At 39.5% G+C, this 26,531-nt stretch overlaps 1 protein-coding gene across 1 annotated transcript in view; it reads right to left on the reverse strand.

Annotated features, from left to right (window-relative positions):
• Positions 1–26,531, reverse strand: part of adamts3 (ADAM metallopeptidase with thrombospondin type 1 motif, 3) — a 414,286-nt gene that overhangs the window by 221,386 nt on the left and 166,369 nt on the right. The window contains exon 5 of the mRNA XM_030144543.1: positions 7,054–7,247. Coding sequence (XP_030000403.1) covers positions 7,054–7,247 — 194 coding nt within the window. The remainder of the gene's footprint in view (positions 1–7,053; positions 7,248–26,531) is intronic.

Consider the following 26,531-nt stretch of genomic DNA (forward strand, 5'->3'; position numbering starts at 1 on the left):
CGATGAGTTGACTAAGTTTACTGGTGTAACACACAGATTAGGAAGAAATAGAATGGCCCTCATTGTGTTTTGTATTGACATGGACGTGGACCAAAGACTTTTACACAGGACTGAACATGACAATTTTTTGCAACTCACTTCCGTCCAGTCCTGCCCCTCCTGTCAGTCTAGCTCATAGCATTTAAATCATGGGTGTCAAACTCATTTTAGTTCAGGGGCCAAATTCAGCCAAATTTGGTCAGAAGTGGGCCGGACCAATAAAATAATAACATTGTTAAATAATGTCAACTCCAAACTTTCCTTAAATGATGAAAATGTTTACAAACTATCCTTTAATACAATGTGAATAACATGAACAACCTAAAATTTCTTTAGACAAATTAAGTGCAATTTTAACAATATTATGCATCAATTTGTCATTTACATGTGTTCATTACAACTTACAGATCACAGTGGACAATTACAAACACACAACACATTTTAGCAATAGGCCGAATACTGCTAAAATTACACTTACATCTTTCAAGACATTTCAGGTTGTTCATATTTGTTCAAAATATTAAGCTTTTTTGTGAAATGATAGTTTGTTTTAGTGTAAATACAGGAAAATTACATGAAAATATTTATTTATTGGAGTTGTGAGTATTTATAAGTTTCCCGGTCTGTATGTGGAACCTGAACTAAAATTTTGTGAATATCTTAAGTGTAATTTTTGCATTTTACAAATTTATCCCACAAGCCGAATTAGACCCTTTGGCGGGCCGCATTTGGCCCCCAGGCCACATGTTTGACACCCCTGATTTAAATAAAGAATGAATCTCATCTGAGAGTAGTGTCGTCCATTCAGGGATTAGCATTGTCTGTGTGTCCTCAACAAGGACTCAAAGCTCCAAATGCATTCAGTGCTCCTAATTCACTTGAGGTTCATTTGAATTGAATTTGGTTTAAAAAGCACAATACATGCAAACACAAATCATTATATTCAAGATATTGTATTTGAATTCAGCAAGATATAATAAAGTAGATATAATAAAGGCCAGGTGAGGTCAGACAAAAAAGATGCAGGACTGTAAAACCTAAATATTTAAATTATTATCGGTTCTAATCTCATACTGCCTAGTACTGCCTCATGACAAAGATTTTGAAGTTATATCTGGACATTGCCTTCACAAGGGAAGTTTGACAGGTCATCAAGGAGTATCATTTGTGCCACTAGATGGATGGCTAACTCTATCATCGATGGCCTCCTCTTACACATGGCTGCCTCGTAAATCTCAGGCTGAGACAAAGAAATATCATCTGATCAGAAAATCCCAACAATAAGCCATTGCTGCACTGCTCAGACAGCCATCAGCTGCACAATGCCTGCCCTAGTGCCCATACCCAGCATCGGCGGTTCAAATCCTGGCTCTGACTGGGAAAGACACTGAACCCTAAATTGCTCCCAGTAGAGCCTGGCAGCCACCTACTGGTGTATGAATGTGTATGTGAATGGGTGAATGTGAGGAACTGTAAAGTGATTTGGGCACCATTAAGGTGTAGAAAATGCGCTACATAAGTTCAGTCCATCTGGACAACACCTGTTCAACCTCCTGCCCTCTGTCAGGTGGTACTGGAGCATAAAAAGACAGACTCATAAATAGTTTCTTCCCCTGGACCATCAGAACTCAGGACTCCCTCCAAATGCAATAATGAATATAACTTACACTTTAGTGCAGTGGTTCTTAACCTGGGTTCGATCGAACCCTAGGGGTTCGGTGACTCAGTCTCAGGGGTTCGGCGGAGGTCAAGACACACACTCGACAACAGCAGAAGTCACACTGATTTGCAGTAAATATTCATTTCTATTGTAGCCTGATGGAAATTAGGTGATGGGTGTGTGTTAAAATGTGTGAATGCGCATATGAAACTGGTGGGGTTCAGTACCTCCAACAAGGTTAAGAACCACTGCTTTAGTGCAATACCTCTCCTTTCTTACATGCATTAAGTATTTGAGTGTAACAAGTGCAACTGTATTTTAAGTATTCAATAAGTATGTAATGTGTGTAAAGCTTTGGTTTCATGTGCAGTAAGCATTCATTTATTGATCCACTCTAGGAGCGCAGCAATTACTTTTAAATATCTGAATGTGTGTCTTTCAGTGCTATTTATTACGTCCGCCAGAAGGTATTGTGATCACTTTGCTTTGTGTGTGTGCGTGTTTGTTTGTTAGCAAGATAACTCACAAAGTTATGGACGGATTTTCATGAAATTTTAAGGAAATGTTGATACTGGCACAAGGAAGAAATTATTAAATTTTAGTGATGATCAGGGGTGGGGGGGCCCACTGATCGGCCTTGGTGGAGGTCTGCGCTCTCCGAGTGCTTTTCTTGTTTATTATCTGTTTTCATCTCTCCTATTTTGTATGTGCAATGACAACCTAGGCCATTGTGGTTCAGTCACATACAGTGGTGGCTGTTGAAATTATATGCAGTATGTAAGTCAGTTTTCAGATGTCCTACAACCACATATCACCACTAGGATACACCAAAGCACATACACCACTATTTTAAAATATTAATTTAAATTAAAACTACACAGTATGTATTTTCAGTCATTTATTTTTTTATATATAAGTTTCACCTATCCATGCACATTTTTTCATGACTCTATTGTTTGTTAAAGTCAGGCATGTCCCTGACAAGTGTCTTTTCTGCTGATAGTATGGACAATGCATTTAGACCAGTGGTGAAGGTAGTGTGGCTAGATCACATAACATTAACAAAACAGAATATAAATGTCAGGGTTAAAAAATGTCAATGTTACCACTCCAGCCAGTACTTGAACCCCACTCTCCTGGATTAAAGCCAGCAGTGTTACCTACTGAGCTACCCTGCTACATGTACACTAGGGTTGGGAATCTTAGTTGTCAGGCCGATATGATATGCATCTCAATACAGCATCTCTGATCCAACATATTAAAGATACATGTGTGGCACCTCATCATGTGATACGATAGGATTCACACCCAAATCACGATACAGAGCGATTAAGCACATTGTGATTCAAAAAATTAATTCTGGTAAAAAAAAAAAAATATGCAGTGCAGTTCAATGAGCTTGATTATTTATTTCTCAAATAAGACCATGACTTTTCAGGTGGCTTTTGTGCAATTTCAGAACACGTGCCTAACACAGTCACATGAAAAAATTTACGACTTTGTTTCCAAAGTCATTTCTCTGTATGTTTCTAACGCTCAACTTCTTGCTCCCTCGCTGAATCAATTTATAATATAATGTATCTGTAATGTAGTTAATGCAGAAAAAGGTTCTGTAACGTCAAGAGACACAAGTGCAAGCTATTCTGGGATGCACTGTTAAATATGTATGTCTGTTTAAGGAAATATCTCTGGTATGTACGGCAGTATTCAGTGCAGTTGATATAGTAAAAAGTATGCGTTAAGAAACCACAAGTCGTCACCTCCCTTCTAAGTCTTGTCAGATTCAGATACAGACATTACGGTATTCATTCGGGGTGCCCATGCCACAGTGCATCCATGGAGTTCATACTGGTGTGTGTAGTGTACACATCTGCGAATCCACAGCCCACGTTAACGTGGGTCTGAAGATAAACTTTACCCAAATAAAGAGTAACACTTTTAAGTGCAAGTACAAATCCATTCTATTGAACGAATCTAATTTTATCAATACATTCAATAACAGATGCATCGGGATATCATTCCAAACTTTTCATTCACTTGCAGCTTCTCTACTGATGCACTTGGATCGTGTTTGTGCGTGTCGGCATATTGATATGTATCGGATAATCTTCCCATTCCTAATGTACACATAATAGTAGTATTACCTACAGACCAGTGGCGATTTCTCATAGACTGCAAGGGAAGCTCGGCTTCCCCTAAAATTACGAAAATTAAATGGTTAAATATGTATGGTGGTGTTGACATTTCATTGACTACAAATATGTTAGAACACGTTCATCTCAAGGATGAGTTCGTTCAGAATCAGCTTTATCACAAATCAGCGGACTCCATGTTGTTAACTTCTCATAACTCATAACTTCTCGTTGTGCTGTTTTCTTATAGAATCTATGGTCAATGCATTTGCCCGTAGACGCTCGGCGTCCATGGACTTCAATGGGACTTCATGGAATAGTTTTTTTCATTGCCTCAAAACTGGACGGTAATTAGATAAATGCCACGATGTTGTCCCGCCCCTGGATGCCCGGCATCTCTGGGGTGAATGGAGCTGTGGGTGGAGCTTGGCTGGGCTAGACGCCAGGCTTCCACGTGCTGATTGGAGGATCAGTCGAAAGGCTGAATCCCGTTTCATTGACAGCTATTTTGAGATGTACTCCTTCACTTGACTGAGTTCAGTTTAATACCGTTGCGCATTCTGCTTGTGAAACTGAGAGAGAAACCACTATGAAATTACTTGTTCATTTCTTACACTGTAAATAAAACACACTCATTGTACTTCCTTGTTTCAGTTTAACATAATTTCAGCATTTTCTTGTTTACTTGGTACGATAAGGTCACTGACCATTTTCTTAAAAAGGAACGGAGGGCTGAATTTATTTTTAAATAACTTGACCATTTTTTTTATGTAAGCCAACAATGAGCTTCCCCTCTCTGAAAGACAAGCAGCCGCCACTGCTACAGACCTATTAACTGACTGCATTTCTGAGGAAGGTATTGATTCTTTTCAGGATGTGACATTCACTCCTGTGGGTGGTGCTTTTGCACCCTGAGGCTCTCCTATATCATGTATTGGAGGGGGTCTACTGCGCATGAACCATTTAAAACGAGAGCATATTATGGTAAACGGAGAGCCTCAGGTGCAGATTTTGCACACTAAACAGGAAACTCGTCACTTGACTGCCCACTGAAAACCTACACTTGAATGCAGATTATACATGGTACTCATGGGCTGTATCATGTATTGCTCGTTTCTTTAAAGTTTTTGTAAAACTATTTTTGGTGATTCCTATTGTCGTCTTCTTCATGTGAGACAGGTAGGGTGGTGCCCTACCTGTCTCACACTGACGAGCCGCCACTGCTCACATCAGTGACCCTGCTGATGGAGACAGTCACAGAACTGTTGTTACCCTTCATGCTGTTCTGCATAGTTGTTTTGTGATTCTCTGTCCTGTTGACGACCCTGTACGGCTCCTGTCTCACATCCACAACCTGCCCATTCCCTGCTTCCCTATCAGCCTGATTCTGACTTTGTAGCTCCTTTCAAAATCATGGAGAAAGTCACACTTCAATTTGTGGTGAGTGTCATGTGACATGACAATCCCAGTGATGATGCTGAAACAAGACATTGTGCAGCCCAAAATAACGTGTGTGTGGCTTTAATCCTTAGAGACATTTGATCATGTGATCATCAGCAGACTGAGGAGCAGCATTCAGAAAGACTCCTCCACAGAAAAAATTCAAAAACAATGGGTCAAACTATTTGGCTTATCTCTCCATCTGTATGAAAATGTCTCATTACAAGTAATGTCACAAGCAGCAAATGGTGCCACACATGGCCAGTATTTTCCACCACTTTTTGTGGCATCTGTGACAACTTGATGAGTAAACAGTACAATTCTTGTAAGACTCTTGAGGCAAATGAGGTTCTGAATCGATTGCCTGACTCCCCTGAAGAACATGTTGATTCGACATCCCTGCAGAGGTACAACTACAAAGTCACACAAAACACAAGTACACAGAAGGCAGGATAATACCTATGGAGTTTAATGACATTGCTACGTTTTGCAGAGGACACTGTTGGGATCCTGGTGTGGACAACGACTCATGTTCTTAACAGAAATAATCGACTTGCAGCCAAATGTGAGTGTTTCTTTTTCTGGATCATCAGTCAAAAGTCTGAACATCAACAGAAGACCAACAGGAGACAGGTAGTTTTTACCACTGACGAATCAACACCATCTCTTACAAACAACGTGTGTGAAATAGCAGATTAGAAGCTGTGAGGGCCCCTATCGTTTTAGTTCTGGTGAACAAATCGCAAAAGCCAGCAGGGGTATGTTTTATAGTTAGATATAATCAGCTACAGAGGCGATTTCTCAAAGACTGCAAGGGAAGCTCAGCTTCCCCTAAAATTATGAAAATTAAATGGTCAAATATGTACGGTTGTGTTGACATTTCATTGACTACAAATGTGTTAGAACACGTTCATCTCAAAGACGAGTTCGGTCAGAATCAGCTTCATCACAAATCAACGGACACAATGTTAACTTCTCATACATTCCCGTTGTGCTGTTTTCTCATCCGATCTATGGTCAATGCATTTGCCCATAGAAGCTCAGCGTCCATGCACTTCAGTGGGACTTCATGGAACAGTTTTTTTCATTGCCTCAAAACTGGACGGTAATTGGATAAATGCCACGATGTTGTCCCGCTCCCGGACGCTCAGCGTCTCTGGGGGTGAATGGAGCTGTGGGTGGACCTCGGCCAGGCTGGACGCCAGGCTTCCACATGCTTATTGGAGGATCAGTCAAAAGGCTGAATCCAGTTTGATTGACAGCTATTTTGAGATACACTCTTTCACTTGACAGAGTTCAGTTTAATACCATCGCGCATTCTGCTTGTGAAATCATGAGCGAAACCACTATGAAATTACTTGTTCACTTCTTGCACTATAAATACACAAATACACAAATCACAAGCAACGGAGGGCCAAATTTATGTTTAAATAACTTGACAATTTTTTTGATGTAAGCCGACAATGAGCTTCCCCTCTCTGAAAGACGAGCAGCCACCACTGATCAGCTATGGCCACCAGCAATCTCAGCCATCTCCTGCCCTTTAAGGAAACTCAAAAAATGTTGCCAATCCTCCTGAGACAAAATATGTTGGGACTTTTTTCTGTCAGTTGGGTTAGTCAAGCTGCTATGTGGGGAGTGACAGACGTGTTTCATCAGAGTGTTGTTAATGAGAAAGATTTCTAAAGTCAAACTCCACAGTACAGTACACTAATAGAGTAAAAGGCACATTGTAGCATTTACATCAACTCCATTACCAACAAAACACTTGTTACCACTTACAATATTCATCAGAGTGAGAAGGTAGTTTTGCACATGCTCCTTGCCATGAAAACGAACAACTGAGTCATCTACTCCCAGCAGGATTTCGATATTGTAGTCGTCCTCCCCAGCATCACGGCGGCGGCGGTGCTGGATGGTCTCATTGACCTGCTTGACCACAGAGTCCAGAGTCCTGGGTACTTCTAGTTCCGCTTCTGTAAAGACATCAGCAGAGAGAAGATATTAATACACAGTTATAACACAAGTGTCCATCACCAAAATCCCTGAAAGTTCCAAATGCATTAAAAGTTAAAAAGTAGCAGTAAATACTTTTTGCACATATTCGGCAGAGCAGTTGTCTTACGTATATAGAATAGAATAGAATAGAATAGAATAGAATAGAATAGAATAGAATAGAATAGAATTTATTGTCATATGCAGTAAAATTGGGACACATTATACATTACATTATATGTAAGATACATATTACATCATTTGAAACAAATTTTTCTGTCATGAGAGTTTATACACATATACTCAATTAAAGCTGGAAATAAAATACCAGCGACTTTCAGCACAGGTTCAAATCACCCATCGGAGTAAATCTTTTTTTTCCATACTGTAAGTTCATTTCTATCACTGAAGAATTGGACTGCATAAAAACCCAGAGGACATGTTAAGTTGCCATACTGAAAGCCAACCAGGAAGTAAGAAGTTTGTACCACTGCAGTGAAAGGAACTTATCAGTCAAAGCTGTGCTAAAATGAACCAGCTAATGCCAAACACCACTCACGCTAATAAATAAAAATAGGACCAACGGCCCTGTAGCTTACCGGCCAAATTAAAAGCTTTGGGAAATGTATCCAGATGCCATTTATTATCACCCAGTTATGTGTATTTATTATATTACAGAAATAGCCCATGTTTTGGTCATATTCCAATCAGATCTGTAAAAAATTCAAATTCCAACTTGATATCATTGATACTTACTGATTTATTGTATCAATCCACTTCCTATCTGTTATGATGGGAAAATTTTTCAAAGTCACACCAAATCCAGAATCAGATCTGGATTGAAATAACTGCAATACCTTGTGTTGACATCATCATAATGAAGCTGTATACCAAGTTTGAAGTCAATCAGAACTGGAATTTGGGAGAAAAAGACGATTGAAATTTTTTCCCCATAAGAGCCCATGTTAAATTTTCCATAAGTTCCCGGATCCAGAAGAAGATCCTGATCAGCATGTGGCCATTATGTTTTGGTCATCTCCCCATCAGGGCTGGACTGTAGAAATTTCAACTTGATATAATTTATATTTACTGAGTTATTGCATCGATCCACTTCCTATCTCTTATAATGGGGAAATTTTTCAAAGTCACACCAAATCCAGAATCAGATCCGGATCCAAAAAATTTCACTAACTTTTGTTGACATCATCATAAAGAAGGTGTATACCAAGTTTGAAGTCAATCGGAACTGTAGTTCCGGAGAAGAAGACGATTGAAATTTTTGTAACGGACGACAGATGACAGACGATGACAGACGATGACAGACGACGACGACAGACGCCGCATGACGACAATAGTTTACGGCCTGTCGGCCAGTAAGCTAAAAACCGAGGAGGAATACTAGTGGTATTAACACAACTAAAGAAATCAATGAGGTTGTCTGAAGCCTATATTTTGTAAATTCATAAATAACTTTCTGTAATTGTATAGCTATTATTATTATTACTATTATTATTATTACTATTATTATTATTATTATTATTATTAAAAGCCTCCATTGTTCTTCATTCAGTATGCACCACGATTGCTGTCTCGTAGTTGTATATACAATACACTATTCAGTCAAATTGCTTATTATGCAATACTGCAAAGAAGCTACAAATAAAATATGAGGCCACTGAAATCAATACATACAATTTGATTTAGAGGATGAAGTAGAGTGTAAGCTATAGAATCTGTAAGCAGTGATAACTAGGATGAGAAGAAAGACAAATTTAAATTAAAACTACTTTTGGAAATGCTGATGCAGTACAAAGGTGTGAGTGGATAAGGATTTAGAGCAAGGAAATGTCGCACCGTAATGCATATTTAACATATTTCCAGATGACAGCAGCTGTTTTTCACTTTTGCACCAATTTGAAAATATTATTCCCATTATATTTGCAAGAAAATTAAGAAACACTTATCAGACACACATAATGCCTCCAGCTATGTGAGCAATGATATGACAGTACAGTGATATCTTGACTTGAATTTTTTGAGGTACACGCCAGTGCTCAGTTGATTTTTTGCTGAGTTCTGAGTCAAATTCCGAGTTATGAGTGAACTTCAGATACACAGCCGCTAGTTGGCACAACATTTGCCCAGCATCCCGCGTCTCACTCATTCACTTCATGTGGTTACTTCGCCATGGAAGCAGCTCTGTTCTGTTGCACTCATAACTTGATCTTTTTGTGCACTTTTTGTTCAGTTTATTATTTTCCAAATTTCTTTTTCCTAACCATGGGTCTGCACTTTTTTCACCTCTTCCAGACATGCAGCATTTCAGCACCTCCCCTCTAGACAGCATCTGACTTTGCTGTGCAGCAATAATATCACTAATATCACTGTAATCTTCAAATTTAGAAATATATTTAAAAAACAAACTAACTAAAATAAATTAAATTAAAATTAATTAATACTCATTATTACTCTTCAAAAGCCACAGGGAGCCACAGCAGAGGGATGAAAGAGCCATATACTGCTCTGGAGCCGCCTGGTTGGCTATATAAAAATGGGGTTGACAGGAGGAACCTGTCAGTACTCCTAAAGATGCCGTGGTGAGCAGAGACATAGAGGAGCAGGAACCAGAATAACTACTAGCTGTTCTCCAACATTTTTCTTTTTATTGGCTATGACATGGACAACACACTGAGCTTTTGTTGGTATAAGTTATCTATAAGTTAGGTGTGAAATTGGGGCGGTTTTGTGGGGGCTGGAACAGATTAATGGCATTTCAGTTCATTTCAATGAGGAAAATGGATTTGACGTATGAGCAAATTGAGTTACGAGCTCGGCCATGCAACAAATTAAACTCGTAAATCAAGATACGGCGACATGGTGGTGCAGTGGTTAGCACTCGTGCCTCACAGCAAGAAGATCCTGGGTTCGATTCCAACACCAGTCGACTGTGGGTGGGACCTTTCTGTGTGGAGTTTGCATGTTCTCCCCGTGCTTGTGTGGGTTCTCTCCGGGTACTCTGGCTTCCTCCCACCATCCAAAGACATGCACTAATAAGTTAATTAGTTAATCTAAATTGACCATAGGTGTGAATGTGAGAGTGATTGTTTGTCTCTATATGTTCAGCCCTGCGATGAATTGGCGACTTGTCCAGGGTGTACCCCGCCTTCGCCCCTTTGTAGCTGGGATAGGCTCCAAGCGACCCCTGTGACTCTAGTGAGGATAAAGCAGGTTCAGATAATGAATGAATGAATGAAGATACCTCTGTATTTGGTGTCTTTGGATTCTAACACCACACATCCCTTTGTAGTTAATTGGCCCTCTAGTGCTTCATCCTAATGTCCCTTTATACTGTTCATCTTTCTACTCTGAGTGGATGTTGAGGCTGTCTTTGTCAGACCTATCAGGGAGAGCAGGGCTCATGCGAAATCTTTCACCTGATTCCTGTGGCAATCCCTTAGAGATTACTGCTAGCTCCTCTCAGGCCTGAGCCCAATGCCACAAATATGCCTTACACTAGGCTATGCTGCCTTGCGGTGGAAAGTGCAGAGGATTAAGCCCTTCACCATAATGACTGAAGGCAGCAGCTCAGACACCCATGAAATGTGCCAGCAGTGGTATACATCTGTAAAGACCAACAGGGGAAAACTTTGGCCTGACGATGCGATTCATCCTGGTTTTTTGAGGTGCACTGTTTCGCTTCACAGGCTGTGTTTACACCTACAGAATGTTTTGTTTGGTCTCAACCACAATGAAACAGCTTGTATACTTTTTCAGTTTAATCTCATTTGATATAATCTCTGAGTGATGAGTCTGACCTTACTGTGTTCAAAGGCTTTCAACAGTTCTTAGTCAAGCCACTCTTTCTAAAATGACCACTCAGGAAAAAGGTTTCCAACTAATTTTACTCACAGTGGTTTTTTTTAAAATTTTTTTTTTATCATTATTAAACTCTGCAACATTAATAATAATAATAATAATAATAATAATAATAATAATAATGGATTAGATTTATATAGTGCTTTTCTATGAACGCATACTGAAAGCACGTACAAAGGATCCATGATTCATTTGCTCTCACATTCCCCCTCTGGTGGTACTAAACTACATTTGTAGCCACAGCTGCACTGGGGCAGACTGACGGAAGCACGGCTGCCAATCCGTGGCTACGGCCCCTCCGACCACCACTGAACATTCATATGCATTCATACACCAGTGTGAGTAGCAGCACTGGAGGCAAGGAGGGTAAAGTGTCTTGCCCAAGGACACAACAGCACACAGAGCGGGATTCGAACCACCAACCCTTTGGTTATTGGATGACCCGCTCTACCATCTACCTGTTCTATCATCTGAACCATGGCCACCCCGTCATTAGAAAGTTGTTTAGGTACATTCACATGCATTTGACATTTCCTGTTCCAGCTGTTTCTGTAAATGTTATGCCATCAAAACAGGTTACTTTAATAATGACTCAATTATTCAACCAATGACTTTTCAATAAAATAAAATGAATTTCCATGAGGGATCAATACAATTCAAGTGATATTAAACATATCAATTAAAGCAAAAATATTTATCAAATAAAAACAATCCTGCACCTTGTAGTTATGCAACATTTTATTTCAATAATTTATATTCACTAATTATTTATGTGAGACATACTTCTTGAATGAGTGGTGACAGTAGGGCTGAGGAAAAAACATTACAATAATCAGATATATAATGCTGACATAATTTCACATCATATCTTGTCATGACCCCTCCCTTGTGGTCATGTGGGCTGCTTGTCTGTCCCTAATGTTTGTCTGCAGGTGGAGTTAGGGGCGGACCAACGTACATGCTTGGCACGTCTGGGCCTGACGCGCCACGCCTATTTATACTGGCGGCAAAGCGCCAGACTCTCTCTCTCTCCTTTGCTGCTCAGGTAGGCAGGTTGGTTGTTACCTTACATCCCTGTTCACTTCAGACATTGGAATTTGTCCAGCTCCTCCATACTTCTTACCATTAGCACTTTGGCTTCCTCTTGTGTTCTGTTAAGCTTGATGAATGTTTTACAGTTTGTAGTCCAGGTGTGTTGGATTTTTTTTAGTTTCTTCAGATACTGTGGCTTTTTAGTGATGTCTGCGTTGTGCTTTGTCAGGTGCTCATTGATAAATACATTTGATCCTTTGAGTTTCCTCCCTTGTTTCAACAGCACAGTTTTGTGTTTTCTGCTAATAAATCTGATAATGATTACTGGTTTATCACTGGTGTTTCTCCTGGGCAGAGGGTGACTAGCTTAGATGGTATCACAGTCCAGTTCTATCCCTTTAGACTGGAGAAAGGTAGCCACCTGTTGCTCGGTGGAGATGACATCCAGTTCTCCAGTGGCGGCACCAGGATTTTAAAAGTGGGGGGGCAACTGGAGGACAAAAAAAAAAAAAAAAAAAAGGTTTGGGGGGGGGGGGGGGGCAAAAAACATTTTTGCGCAAAGCACAAAATTAACGCTTTGTGCTTTAGCGGCTGCAATAAAGAAATAAATAAATAAATAAATAAATATCCTATCTGTTACACTTTATATAGAGGGCAATTTTTGGTAAAATCAGGCAATACTTAATGTATTCAAGGTATTTGTTAAAAACTACAGCATGAACAACTCAGACTTTCTGTTATGATTATTTCATAGGTACAATCTACTTTCACATATTTCTCTAAACACATCAGAAAAACATGCAGCAAACAAACAGCAATGCCAATGCATGCAAGTTAATAAATGTTGAAAACAAAATAAAACTAATAGCCTAACCAACTAATCAAACAAAACATATGTATACAATGGCTTCCACTACATGCACATGTATATAATCCCTGACAACATCTGTAGACTTAGGTACACTAACTTGTATTGCAAGTGTATCAAAATATGTTATGTACGCTTTCATTGACGGATTTTTCATATTTCTTCGTTGCCTGAATTTTCCCAAAGATTTGCCCAATCTGGGTGGGCAAGGGGGGGTATGGGGGCAACTGCCACCACTGCAGTTCTCTGGGTTTTGCCCTGTTGCCAGCAGTCACGGTCCAAGCATATGTCTGGGGTTTAACATGAAGCCCCGTGATGACAACATCATTCATCCTGGTGTATTGCTCTAGGTCGTTAACACGACTCTCCAGGAAGGCTGTCCTTCTCAGCATTCTGGATGCAAAGAGCTTTGACCTCCTCCACCAACTCCAGGATGCCATTCTGCTGTATCCTGACAGCTGAGATTTCCTCTGATAGGAAGTCGAGCGACTTCTTACTGTCCTCGACCTCCTCCACCACCGGTGTCTTCTTCAGAGCCATGTATACGACCACAGCTGTAGCACAGTCAGGTGTTAGCCTGCTGGTCAGACACTGTGGTACGAGTAGCTGATAGTAAACTAGTTGGCAACTAGCACTGTTCCCGTTCTCTCACTTCTTATACGAGATTTTTTTACAAGGCCTGCATCAAACCAATGTTTAAAGTATCTAATCCAATGTCCCTGATCTAAAATCAGTTGTCCAAAAAGTTTAGATTTGTAGTCATAAGCCAGGCATCAATGCTATGAAATTTTCAGCAAATGTATGGGAAGCGGAAGTAGGTCCGCTTCCTGTCCTTTGTGTCCTTTGCTTCCTGTCCTTTGTGTGTCCTTTGTGTTTATATTTAATTTCTATTAACTAGAAGCACTCGGAGAGCGCAGACCTCCACCAAGGCTGATCAGTGGGCCCCCCCATGGGCCCCCCCACCCCCGATCACCCCCAAAAGTTAATCATTTCTTCCTTATCCCATTTCCAACGAACCCTGAAAATTTCATCAAAATCTGTCCATAACTTTTTGAGTTATGTTGCACACTAACGGACAGACAAACAAACAAACAAACAAACAAACAAACAGACAAACAAACAAACCCTGGCAAAAACATAACCTCCTTGGCGGAGGTAATTAAGACACTGTGGTACATGTAGGTGTGGTACAAGGACAAAATGTATGTATTACACTTCATTTGAGAGGGAATGTCTTTAGCATGTGGCTACAACATAATCTACACTAAACTGGTTCAAACATGACTGTAATGAAATGTAACCATAACCCTCACATGGATTAATAGTCAGCTGGTAGATATTCTGAACCCAATGACATTACAAATACTTGAAAATCTCAAGCCTATAAATTCACAAAAATGATGGACATTACAAGGTTTGTATTCTGACTTCTCTAGTTAATCTTTATTCAGTGAAGTTACTGTGCAAGCAAGGACTTGGAAATATTAACCTTAACTCTCAATAAAAATTCACATCATTTAAATTAAGGAACAGAAGATGTGCTGGGATAAAATGCATGTATTAGACTTCACTTGACAGGGGACATCCTCTAGTTATTTTAACTCTCAAATGGATCACTGGTGTACTCAGAGGAGACATGGTGGTAGCAAATACTTGGACGTCTCAGGCCTCTGAATCCATGAAAAGCCTGGACGTTCCACAGTTAATACTCTGAGTGTATCACCTTACTCAAGTGAAGGACTTTTAAGTTAACACACAGGACAAACTACATATGAGGTGAATTCAAGTATAAATGCCTGTCCCTAGATTAAGATGTAATTCCTCAAAGTCCAGTCACTCGTGTTCTGTGAAACTGACCTGATGAACAGTTACAGTAAAAAAAAAAAAAGAAAAAGAAAATTAACATATTTTATATTTAATCTATATTTGGTGAAAACATTGTGTTAGCAAATACCTGGAAATCTCAGGCCATAAATAAAAGCACAGGCCATTTTTCATTTTTCCAGAGATGCTTAAGGCCGCAGACAGAGCCAGTGATTGAGTGGAGAGGGAGCTAAAATAAATAGGAAGAAATGGCTGCCACCTCAGCTGTGGCCCAGCTCCTACAGTGTTGGGATTGTGGAGCACATTCCTCTCCTCCGCTGCTCCCGTCATGACACAGGTATTCTTGTGAAGCATGCCAGCCCCCCCCGTCCATTCTGAGTAAACAGGCCTTCTGAGGTCCCTACTTCAAACGCACAGGACTTCCCCTCAGCAGTGCTCCTTCAGACTACTAGTGTGCGTCAGTGAGCGCCAAAGCCTTCACCCCCCTGCCTGGCCAACAACCCAGTCCCCTGGGAGCCCTGCCATGCAGCAGGAGCAGCCCTGGAGACACAGAGGCCCCCAGCCACGTGGCAACCCATAGGGAAGGTGGCAACGAGGCTAGCCAGCAGCGCCTGCCGTCCACACGTGGCAACCAACAGGCAAGGTGGCAATGAGGCCAGCCAGCAGCGCCTGCCGCAGGCTAAAAATGGAACAGAGGTAGGCAACAAACAACTCGCCATCAGCCTGGAGTGGAAATCTACTGTGTCTGCCATGTCAGCATTAATATCCACAAAGCATCATGCCCAGACACTCACACTCCAGCAAACCCATTAGGAAAGAGGTCACAGATATAGCATACTGCTACGTTCATGTCATATAATGCTGAGCCTACATGTGGAAAGTGTGCATCTTTTTTAATTACAAATGAATGCATGAACACAAAACTTCAGTCATCATCTATATATGTCCACAGACTAGGTTTTTACCAAGCATAATTATTGTCCAGTTGCTTTATGCCTATTAATGAATGTTGTACATAAGTGTAAACACTGAAAAATATCTTGAATAAATACGTGAATACAAAAATGGAAATGCCAGACTTGAAGGGAAAAGATTGAGGACACACATAAATAAATCTTTTATTGGACTTACAGACTGTGGTAAACTCTGATACAACACTATACCAGCAAGAGGTCTCAGATGTCCACTGGCACATCAGAGGGTGCAGCTAAAGTCAGTTCCAGCTTTTTGGAAAACATTTTGTGTGAAACTGCTCTGTCAACTTTTCGTGTAGTATGTTATTACATGAAAGCTCTAACAGTCAATGATGCTATTGTTGACATTGTAGTGATAATTGGAAAGATGCCCAAACTCACATTTTATTCTACAAATGTTGTGAAAATTTGGCCAGTATTTATTATACAGTAGTGAAAAAAAGTTTTCACCCTTAGAATTTTACAAAATCTTAAACCATCTTATTATAATGAAATATTATGAAAAAGTCTTTTTTGTGTTTCAAAAAGTGTGACTGCTTTAGACACACACAACTTGTTTTGTGTCATGTTTTGTTTTTTGTTTGTTTATTGTTAACAAGAAAAAAAACAAACATTTTTGACAGTTTCAACATGTCAAGACCTTGATGTGGTCCAAGGGGCATTGTCTGCTGGAACAACCAGTTTTGACCTTGACAGAACAGTGCACATGCAGAGGGGAACATGTGGGTATGGACAATGGCACAAAACTTTGCAGAGTTCAATAACCTATGACTGATCTGATTCTTAATGCAATAGATGAGTTTCAATGTTTACTAACAACAGTGATGCGCATGCAACTCGGAGGCAAAACACGAGTACCAGCTACCAGCCAGCTCACATCAGCTGCGTACACCTCCAGGCTCTCCCCCGGAACTTGTGAACGAACCGATATGTTAGCTCTAAAATGGTCCATTAAGTGTCTCTGTCCAAAAGCCGATCCCATCTTCTCTTTCACAGCTGCATAATTTGACTTAACCACATCGGAAAGGCTGTCCCATGGTAGAAAAGCAGACTTGCAAAGACGGGTGGGGAGTATTCTCACCAGCTCCCCGCTGAACTCACTGGTGTCGCCCGCCGTAGCTCCGACTGCCAATATACTGAGAAGCTACACTAACCACGGTAATAACTATAAACAGCGGTCAGCAGAACAGAACCACCGCTGCCACCAATGTAACCGAGCGGTCTTTATGCCTAACTTATACTTGGTGAAAGCTAAGTAATAAATGGCGCACAGGAGTTTAGCAAGTCCATCATTTAACACGCTACAATTTTTTTTTTTTTTTACCACTGTACATCTGGGTGGAAACTTGTCTACCACAGGGGCTAGAGTTTCAAATTCAAAATCTTATTGGTTAATGTTTTTACCTTGGTTATTTGTATGTGCCTATGTTACTGAGAAAAGACTATGATGACTTAAGACATGGGAAACAAAGAGTGCATCACTTGATTGATACACACTACATACCCTTAAATACTGAAATTTTCCTCTTCATATTTTCTTCATTTATTATATTACTAACCAGATATGGGGCAGTGTGGAAATGCTTGACAAGTGTTCTGGGTATGTCAGGGACTATAAGCAGCATCTTTGAACTAAAACATGGCCTATAATCCTTTTATCTGTTTCTGCACCGTAGCAGCACAACAGGATTGGCCTATATACTGAACCTTGTGTATGAATGGTACAGAAATGCAAGGAAATGCTGGAGAATTTGCATTAAAGAAATTTACGCTGTGATCTGAAAGTGATTTGTCTCTGGTGGAAAAAAGCATTAAAACAAGTAGGCGACACAATTAAATGAACAGTTTTGTTTTTTGTTTTTTTTTATCCCATTGTTTTAGTGGAACAATCACAAATATTGTCATAGTTTATTTGTGATGTAAAGCCTCAATATTCGAAGGTTCAGAATCAGAGGTAGACAATTCAGCAACAAACATACTCAATATATAGACAGGTTAGTGCAGTGTCAGCTAGGTTTGTCCTGTGTAAATGGGGTCATAGTTCGTCCAGTCTAATGAAGACTGAAGGACAGGGTCAGTGGTGTCAGGAAACTGTGCCTTAAAGATCCTGTGCAGAGAATTTGTTTAAAGTGGATTGCAACAACACCTTCGGCTGGAATCAGTGATGTTTTTAAAGGGACAAAGACTCTGCTTCCCATGACCACTAGCACCTACTGTCGTAAGGGTATAACTCTGGCCAAGACGTGCATTTGTTTTGAAGCTAATGGCTGAAGAGTGGATCCTTTTTACAACCCTGCATTTCTTTTTTTAAGACAACTTGCAGGGTGCAAAGTGACGTTTGAAACAAGACAACAAGCAAACTTCATAAAGTCCATTTGTAGTGTAGTTTAGTAACTGGTGTGAAAATGAAAATTAAACCTAACTTTGGACGTTCGACTCCTGCTTCTACTCCTCTTTTACTCTGGAGCTCCGAAGTGTAACTCAAAGACCGGTGCTCTAAAATGTGTCCCAATAATATACAATTGCACTAGTTTTTCCACACAGTATTCAAGCATTTTCAGAAATAACTTAAGTCATTCAACATCTTCATTATTCTACATAAGCAGTCCAGCACTAGCTGCTTCAGCCTTCACAGTGCATTCACAGTATTGTACTTTTAGAATGGTCTTGTTCCTGAAGGGCAGTTTAGTATATATATATATATATATATATATATATATATATATATATATATATATATATATATATATATGTGTGTGTGTGTGTGTATAGATAGATAGATAGATAGATAGATAGATAGATAGATAGATAGATAGATAGATAGATAGATATACACACATACATTTATTTATTTATTTAGGAAGTAGGACCGGGGGGTGGGGAGGGTGTATTAGTGTGTTAAACAAAGTATTATTGTATTTTTGTTCCTGGAAAAGGGGGGGGGGGGGTGCTTTATTGTTTATTACACATTGTATTTCCTTTGAAATCAATAAAAGCATTTATTTAAAAAAAAAAAAGAAAGAAATTAAAAGCTTTTCACTGTTTCACAGTTAAAGTTGGATAACGTATTGCATCTGAAACATTAATCACTACTGAAATTAAAGGCAATTTTTAAAAATGTTTTACAATATACTACATTGCCATATCAAAAAATGTATTTATTTATTCCTTAATTAATTCATTCATTTATTTATCTATCTATTTATTTATTCACACACCTACTTACAACCAGAAAGTTGCATCCATCTTTGGTGGAATCAAGTCCATAAATGTATACACATAACTGATTAAAAACCTTAAAGACCATGTAGTTTCCCTGTGGGACATCTTTTCTCTCTTTGTCATCCGCCACAACACAATGCTTACTAAACTAAAAACTGGTAGCTCACAAATCTGTTACATAATTAAATTCATAATCTGCATAGCTTCTTAGTCTCTATGTACAGACTTCCTTTTTTAGTTAAATTGCCCAGATGTGCAAACATAGATATCTCACGACTTCATGTTATAGGCTGCAACAACAACTGTAACTGTAATTGTGATAGTTGGATGTATAGTTGTGAGCATCCGCACTGACTAACTGTTTTTCTGTAAACGTCATTCACCATCTCATGCTGTGTTCTCCAGCTGTGTTGAAGTCCCAACATGAACATTGTTTTTTACATTTATCCACTGAGTTCAAACCATGGAAAAGGCAAAAAGGGGCTTAGCAATCCACTTTCCTTCATACAAAAATAAGCATGTTAAACACATTGTTGGTGGTTATTTCAAAATGTTCACAAAATTTAATCCAAAACCTCTTCTGCTGTATATCTTAAAAGGTCCACAAACCAAATATCAATTCCACTAGGCTCCACAAAAAAGAAGGAATGGAAATTTCTATGAATATTGCTAATAACTCTTTAAAGTTTACTTACAATCATATTTGTCAAAACTATCAGACTTGGATTAGGCCACAAAAAACATTTAAACTGCACATTACATCAACAATTCAGATTTTCAAAATAAGGGAATTTAAGTTACATATAACTATATAATACTGTTATAACTGTAACAACCAAAAAAAGCTTATTCAGCTTTTAGTTTGATTAATTTTTTCTGGTCAGTTACCAATTCTGTAGCTGCTGGGTGGTAACAACAGGACCCAGGGATATTTTAGACATAATTTCTTTAACATACAGTCAATAGTGCACAGGCAGCTGACATGTGACACTTTTCCTGTTTTTTAGTTTTAGTCATTAAATGGATGTGTGATGGCTGTTTGCATAATTATGATGAGGATCAATGGATTCACTGTTTTCATTTATGTGAAACACCAAATGGTCTAATGCATGCCTTCTATTAGTACATGTACAGATTGCAATGTGACCAAAGCCATTCCCACAACAAATCTTTCTTGGTTAGTATCTCAGTTTAGAGCAGCTAAAATTTGTGTTTATCATTCTGTTTGGAATCAAACATGGTGGACAGGGTCATGGCTTTTACTTCAACATTTACAACTTTTCTGCATCAGTTTAGAGTAGAAATGGCTTTGAGTAAAGGAAAACACAAAATTTAAGCACCAGGGGCCTCATGTAAAAAGGTTGTGTACACCCAAAAACATTGTGTATGCCCTTTTCCACGCTCACATTCAGATGTACAAAGAGTGAAATGACCATGGAAATGTGTGGTCCTCCATGCCAACTTCACAGCTGGCGTACGCACATTTCTAGTGCTTTTGAACCATTGGTGACACTTATAGGTGATACTAGGAAACTGTTACTAATGTGAAAAAGGTCATTCCTCCGAGTGATGTGCACATCAGAGATACACAGATGAACAATGAACACACGTCATCCCACTGTCAAAGCGGCACATTCCCCCACCAGACCAACCAGACCCTGGACCCATCAAAGCCAATCCTGCCATCTGAACAGGTTGTGATTTCAACCATATAAAGAGACAAGGACACAGAATTCAGTTGTTGATAAATGCATTTAATGTGATGTTAATGTCTGTGAGAACATTTATAAGTCGGTCCAGGTGCTCACTGATGCTGCTGATTGTCCTCACGATGTCCTCTTGTGACTCAGGTGAGCATGGGTGAGGACACAGCCAGTCGGACAGGCATCAGCAGCTGCAGCGGCGAACCGGAGGAATCCCACGGTCTGTGACAGGCTGGGACTGTGTCTCACTGTCTTCTTCTGCCTCATTGTCTTCAGGGAAAGAATACATTGAGTAATTCCACATGAGTCTTTGATTTCCTCTTTGATATCCTGACATGATTATGTATGAACCTTTATCTTGTTTAGTTGTGATCAGACTATTGTATGACCCGTAGAATGAACAAATGTGAGTTACACAAATACAAAATATATATTTACCTTGGGGGTGATCCAAGTCACCCCTGTGGGAGCAGTGTCACTAACAATGGCGTCTGCTCAAACAGGCTGAGTTCATCCTCTTCTCTCCTCGTTTTCTCTCATTTTGGCTTCCGCTTCGCGTCCACCTTGACGTCATCATCTGATCATGCAGAGAGGGGAATCCCACCTGCAGGCCCTGTTTATACTAATTTGCACCTTTAAATAGGGGCGTGGAGAGGGAGGAGTCTGGTTCTCCATCATATGTGGTCAATTCCACACTGATTGGGACGTACAAAGGATATGTGCTTGGATTCGGGCGTACGTTCAGTTTTGTTCATCTGGATTTTTTTGGGCGTACGGAGTTTTCTGGATTTGGCGTACGCCAGGTTTCAGTATGAAATCCACGCAAGTCTTTGTACGTGAGGCCCCAGGTAACCAAATATGATGGAATAAAACATAATGCAGTAAGGCATTCACACATTCTGTGATGGTTTCACATATTTATTCTCCTGGAAATTATTTTTCATTTACTATAATCCCTGCTGAGCCTACACACACACACAGACATAATTAACTTGTCTGTAGTCTGTGTTGTGTCTCTGTTGTGCCTAGTTTGGGAAATATATTCTTACAACTAATGTGTATGTGGCACCTGCTGACATCAATGACAGTTGAATTTGTCACAGTTAACTTATACACTCCTGAATTTCAGTAGCTAAACATGTTTAAGTGTTCAGAACTTCTGTAAATGTTTCAGTGCTTCTGCACATTCAGAATAAATCACAATTGAACTTAACGTCAACTGAAATGTCAGTTGTTGTACCAAATATTAAACATTCAAGTTTTATAATAAACAGTTTAAAAAGATAACACTAAACTATTAGTTAATTTGTATGAATCAATGTTAGAATTTGTACACTGAAATAACAATTCTGATTATTATCATTCTCACAATTTTATCAGCATTTTATGGTATTTTTGTAATAAAGCCACTTCAAAAATCTTATCTTACAATTAAAAACAGAATCAATCCCAGGAGATATTCATGAGTGAGTCATACTGTATTTCAAGGCTGAAGTAACCTTTAATCTTAGGTTCAATTTGTAAAACAAATAAGTGCTGGTATTATGATGTTGATTCCACGTCTTACTTTGTACATGGGTGAATAAAGGTGAGTTTTAAAATCTTGAATTGATTTGTAGGTAAACAAATCAATATTGATGTTGTGACATTGTTTCAGTGTCTAACTTTTGAATTAAGTATTGATTTTGCACTGAATACATGATACTTTCTTGTCTAATTCATTCATTCATCAAATTCATTCATTTCTTGACTAATTCTAATTCATCACTTAACATGTACCTAAAGTATCAGGAATAAAACAATTCATCCATGCAATGCGACTCTAACAAATGTAACTCTCTGTGTGAAATTTGGAGTACTTCGCCACAGTCACAGGAGGTTTGTTTGATTCCCAGTGAAGCCCAACAAGCATCTCCACTTGTATTTGTGTGTGAGGTCATTGTTGTACCTAATTGTCCAGTAGACTTCTACAACTGGGAACTCAGTTCGACTGGGGTTGAAACATTCAGCTGGTCAGTTTGTCAGAGGAATCAAACCTTTTGAATAACCTATTTCTCGCCGTGTGTCTGGCAGTGTTGGATCAAGAATTACTGAAGAAGACAACAAAAATGAACGAGAAACTTGGCTCATCTGTTGGCTAATACAGGTAAACTGCTGTTTCTACCACATGAAAACAAAACATGGAGCTACTTTCTAGTCTGCTTCCTGCATGATTCACTTAAAGCGGACCGAGTTCTATGTTTTAAGGTGGACATAAGGTTATTACGTACTGCACAAGAATGGAGAAATTGATTTGGGCTCACAGGGCTCCGAAAAAGAAATTATGTCATTGGTTTGTCATCAAACCAGCTATGGTTTAGGAGTTCACATACCTTGTTCTTGACACATCGTCTGGGCACAGCTTTTGTCTCGTGTGGTGTCCCAGAACTGTTGAGTGATTTGTCAGACATTTGAAGTGAGTGAGGTTCAAAAGGTTAAAGCTAAACTCACTTTTTTATCCCTGTAGGGAAATTGGGTGTTTGCATTATACCCATCCTAACTTTTCTTGCACTTTATTCTGCGTGTGTGTGTGTGTGTGTGTGCTTGTGTGTGTGTGTGTGTGTGTGCTTGTGTGTGTGTGTGTGTGTGTGTGTGTGCATGTGTGTGTGTGTATTTGTGGAGAAAACCCACACATCACAGAGAATAGGTAAACTCAACACAGAAAGGCTCCTGACAGAAAAGCAGAATATGGAAGTTGGTTTCTCATTAAGTATGAAATGTCCTGGCCAAAATGATCTTTTTCCCTGTTTTTGGCACCTTGAGAACGGAGCAAACATTTCTGGTCTTGTGGAGTGCGTAATGACCTACATTGCAGTTCAATCAGGCATTTATATCACCTTCAACAAACCAGACTTTCTAAGCAAATGAACAAGAATTAGATTAAACAGGACTGGTACAAATGCACCCTGCCTGTGTTTGTTTCATTGACTGTGGATGAACATAGACACTGTGATGCCATTTCCTCCCACTGTGTTAAAATGAAGCCAGGAACTAGCATACTGTCTAGGTGTGGACTGGGATTTGTCATTACCACTGTCAATCACCTGTTTTTATGACGTCAAAAATAAATAAATAAATAAATAAATAAAAAAAACTGATCAGAGAATCACAACTTGAACACAAATGTACCTGTGAAATACATCTTTAAAACTGAGAAAATGCATTGAAATGTGCTTTAAATGTTTAGTTTGACCTAAGTCCCAATACAATTGACCCTTCGCTAAGTCCCGCCCCCCCATGGTTCATTCCCTTGCGGTTCATTCCCACTGGCATGTAAACATGGATTTCTCAACGTCTTGACAATTCATGTACAGAACAGATGTATATAGGAACAACAATGTTCTTGTGTCGCAGGGTAAGCTTTATATTAAGCTAACTTTCAGTTATGACTCCCTGTAATTTTCGGTATCTGATATGTTTTAGCCCATTGCTAACTGCTACGTTTTCCACCTGTTTATAGCGTACCAGGATATTGTTTCCACATGGTGGGTTTAGCCTCAAGCGGTACACAACTACCTAACTCAATGTTGAAACATTAGTAACTTTTACTCAATATTCTACTACGGCAGTGGTGACCAACCCTGGTCCTCCAGAGCTACTATCCTGCATGTTTTAGATTTATCCCTCTTCCAACACACCTGATTCAAATGATAATATCATCAAGCTCTGCAGAAGCCTGATAACGACCGTCAGATGTTCTGGAAGACGGAATCATCTAAAACATGCAGGACAGTAGCTCTCCAGGACCAGGGTTGGGCACCCCCACCTCCTGGTGTTGTAGCTAACAACTGTGTGCTAGTTAGTGTTACCTTAGAACACACGTAGTTAGTTGCACAGTAGCTGTGAGTGAGGTCTTCCACACTGTTTAATCCATATTCAACATCTCTCCAGTTGTATTTTTTGTTTTGGGAAGGCGAAAAATAAAACATCACCGAAACGTTCTGAACAGGGCGTTGTGGCATAGGCCATATAGGCAATTGCTTTGGGCACCAACCGCTGGAGGGGGTGCCACTGGTGTAGGCAAAAAAAATAAACAAACAAATAAAACAAACAAAAAAAAAGTAAATTAAGAAATACTAGTACTGATAACGTGATAATTTCTCATTAACTGTCCTGAAAATAAAGATGTGAGAAAAACAAAAACAAACAAACAAAAACAACCCCCCAGTAATTTCTCAGGTGAGCTCTCCCAGACCCGGTGCCCACTGCATGTGTTTGTGAGTGAGAGACACAACGGAACTGAATGACAGTGTCAGACAGGTGTTGAACTAAGCATCCAGGTACAGGTTGCAGAATTTATCACCATGAAAAGGCCTTCCAAGCCCTTAGCTGCACAGTTTCAAAGCAGAGAAAGAGGAGACAGAAAAGAAATACAATTATACAGGTATGTAACCTTTTATAATGTTAAAAAACGTACAGTAAAAAAACTGTAGATGATTGAGCTGTAAGATAGCTGCTAAGGTGTCTGATTTACTGCTGCTGAGCTGATTTACTTATGTTTCTATCTGGTTTACATATGTTTCTATCCGGTTTACATATGTTTCTAAATTCATATCTCGCCTAGGATGCCAAAATGGCTAGAACCGGCCCTGATTGAGGACATCTACAGGAAGCATTGTCTCACAAGGGCTAAAAACATCACCAAGGACTTTTGCCACCCAGCACACTGACTGGCTGCCCTCCTGCCCTCCGGGAGGCCTACAGGAGCCTACGGACTAAAACCACCAGGTTCTGGAACAGTTTTTTTTCCTACAGCTGTCTCACTGCTGAACTCCGCCCTGTGACTCCCATGACTCCCCAACCCCTCCTACACACATACACACATACCCACATACCCACCAACCACCCAACAACCCATCACTCCACTCCCAATAATGCTACTGTAGATGATTAAGCTGTGAGATATCTGCTAAGGTGTCTGGTTCACTGCTGCTGAACTGGTTTACATGTTTCTATCTGGTTTACTGCTGGTTAGCTGGTTTATATATATTTCTATATGGTTTCTATATGTTTCTATCTGGTTTACTGCTGGTTAGCTGGTTTATATATGTTTCTATCTGGTTTACTGCTGGTTAGCTGGTTTATATATGTTTCTATCTGGTTTACTGATGGTTAGCTGGTTTATATATGTTTCTATCTCATTTACTGCTGGTTAGCTGGTTTATATATGTTTCTATCTGGTTTACTGCTTGTTGGCTGCTTTATATATACACTGAACAAAAATATAAACGCACCACTTTTGTTTTTGCTCCCATTTTTCATGAGCTTAACTCAAAGATCTAAAACTTTGTCTATGTACACTAAAGGCCTATTTCTCTCAAATATTGTTCATAAATTTGTCTAAATCTGTGTTAGTGAGCACTTCTCCTTTGTCCTTTGCTGAGATAATCCATCCACCTCACAGGTGTGGCATATCAAGATGCTGATTAGACAGCAGGATTATTGCACAGGTGTGACTTGGGCTGGCCACAATAAAAGGCCACTCTAAAATGTGCAGTTTTACTATATTGGGTGGTCCAGGGGGGTCAGAAAACCAGTCAGTATTTGGTGTGACCACCATTTTCCTTGCACAGTCTTCATGAATTCTCTGAAACAGCTTTGGAGATGGCTTATGGTAGAGAAATGAACATTCAATTCACAGGCAAAAGCTCTGGTGGAGATTCCTGAAGTCAGCATGCCAATTGCATATTCCCTCAAAACTTGTGACATCTGTGGTATTGTGCTGTG

The sequence above is a fragment of the Sphaeramia orbicularis genome, chromosome 9 (assembly GCF_902148855.1).
Source record: "Sphaeramia orbicularis chromosome 9, fSphaOr1.1, whole genome shotgun sequence".
NCBI lineage: Eukaryota > Metazoa > Chordata > Actinopteri > Kurtiformes > Apogonidae > Sphaeramia > Sphaeramia orbicularis.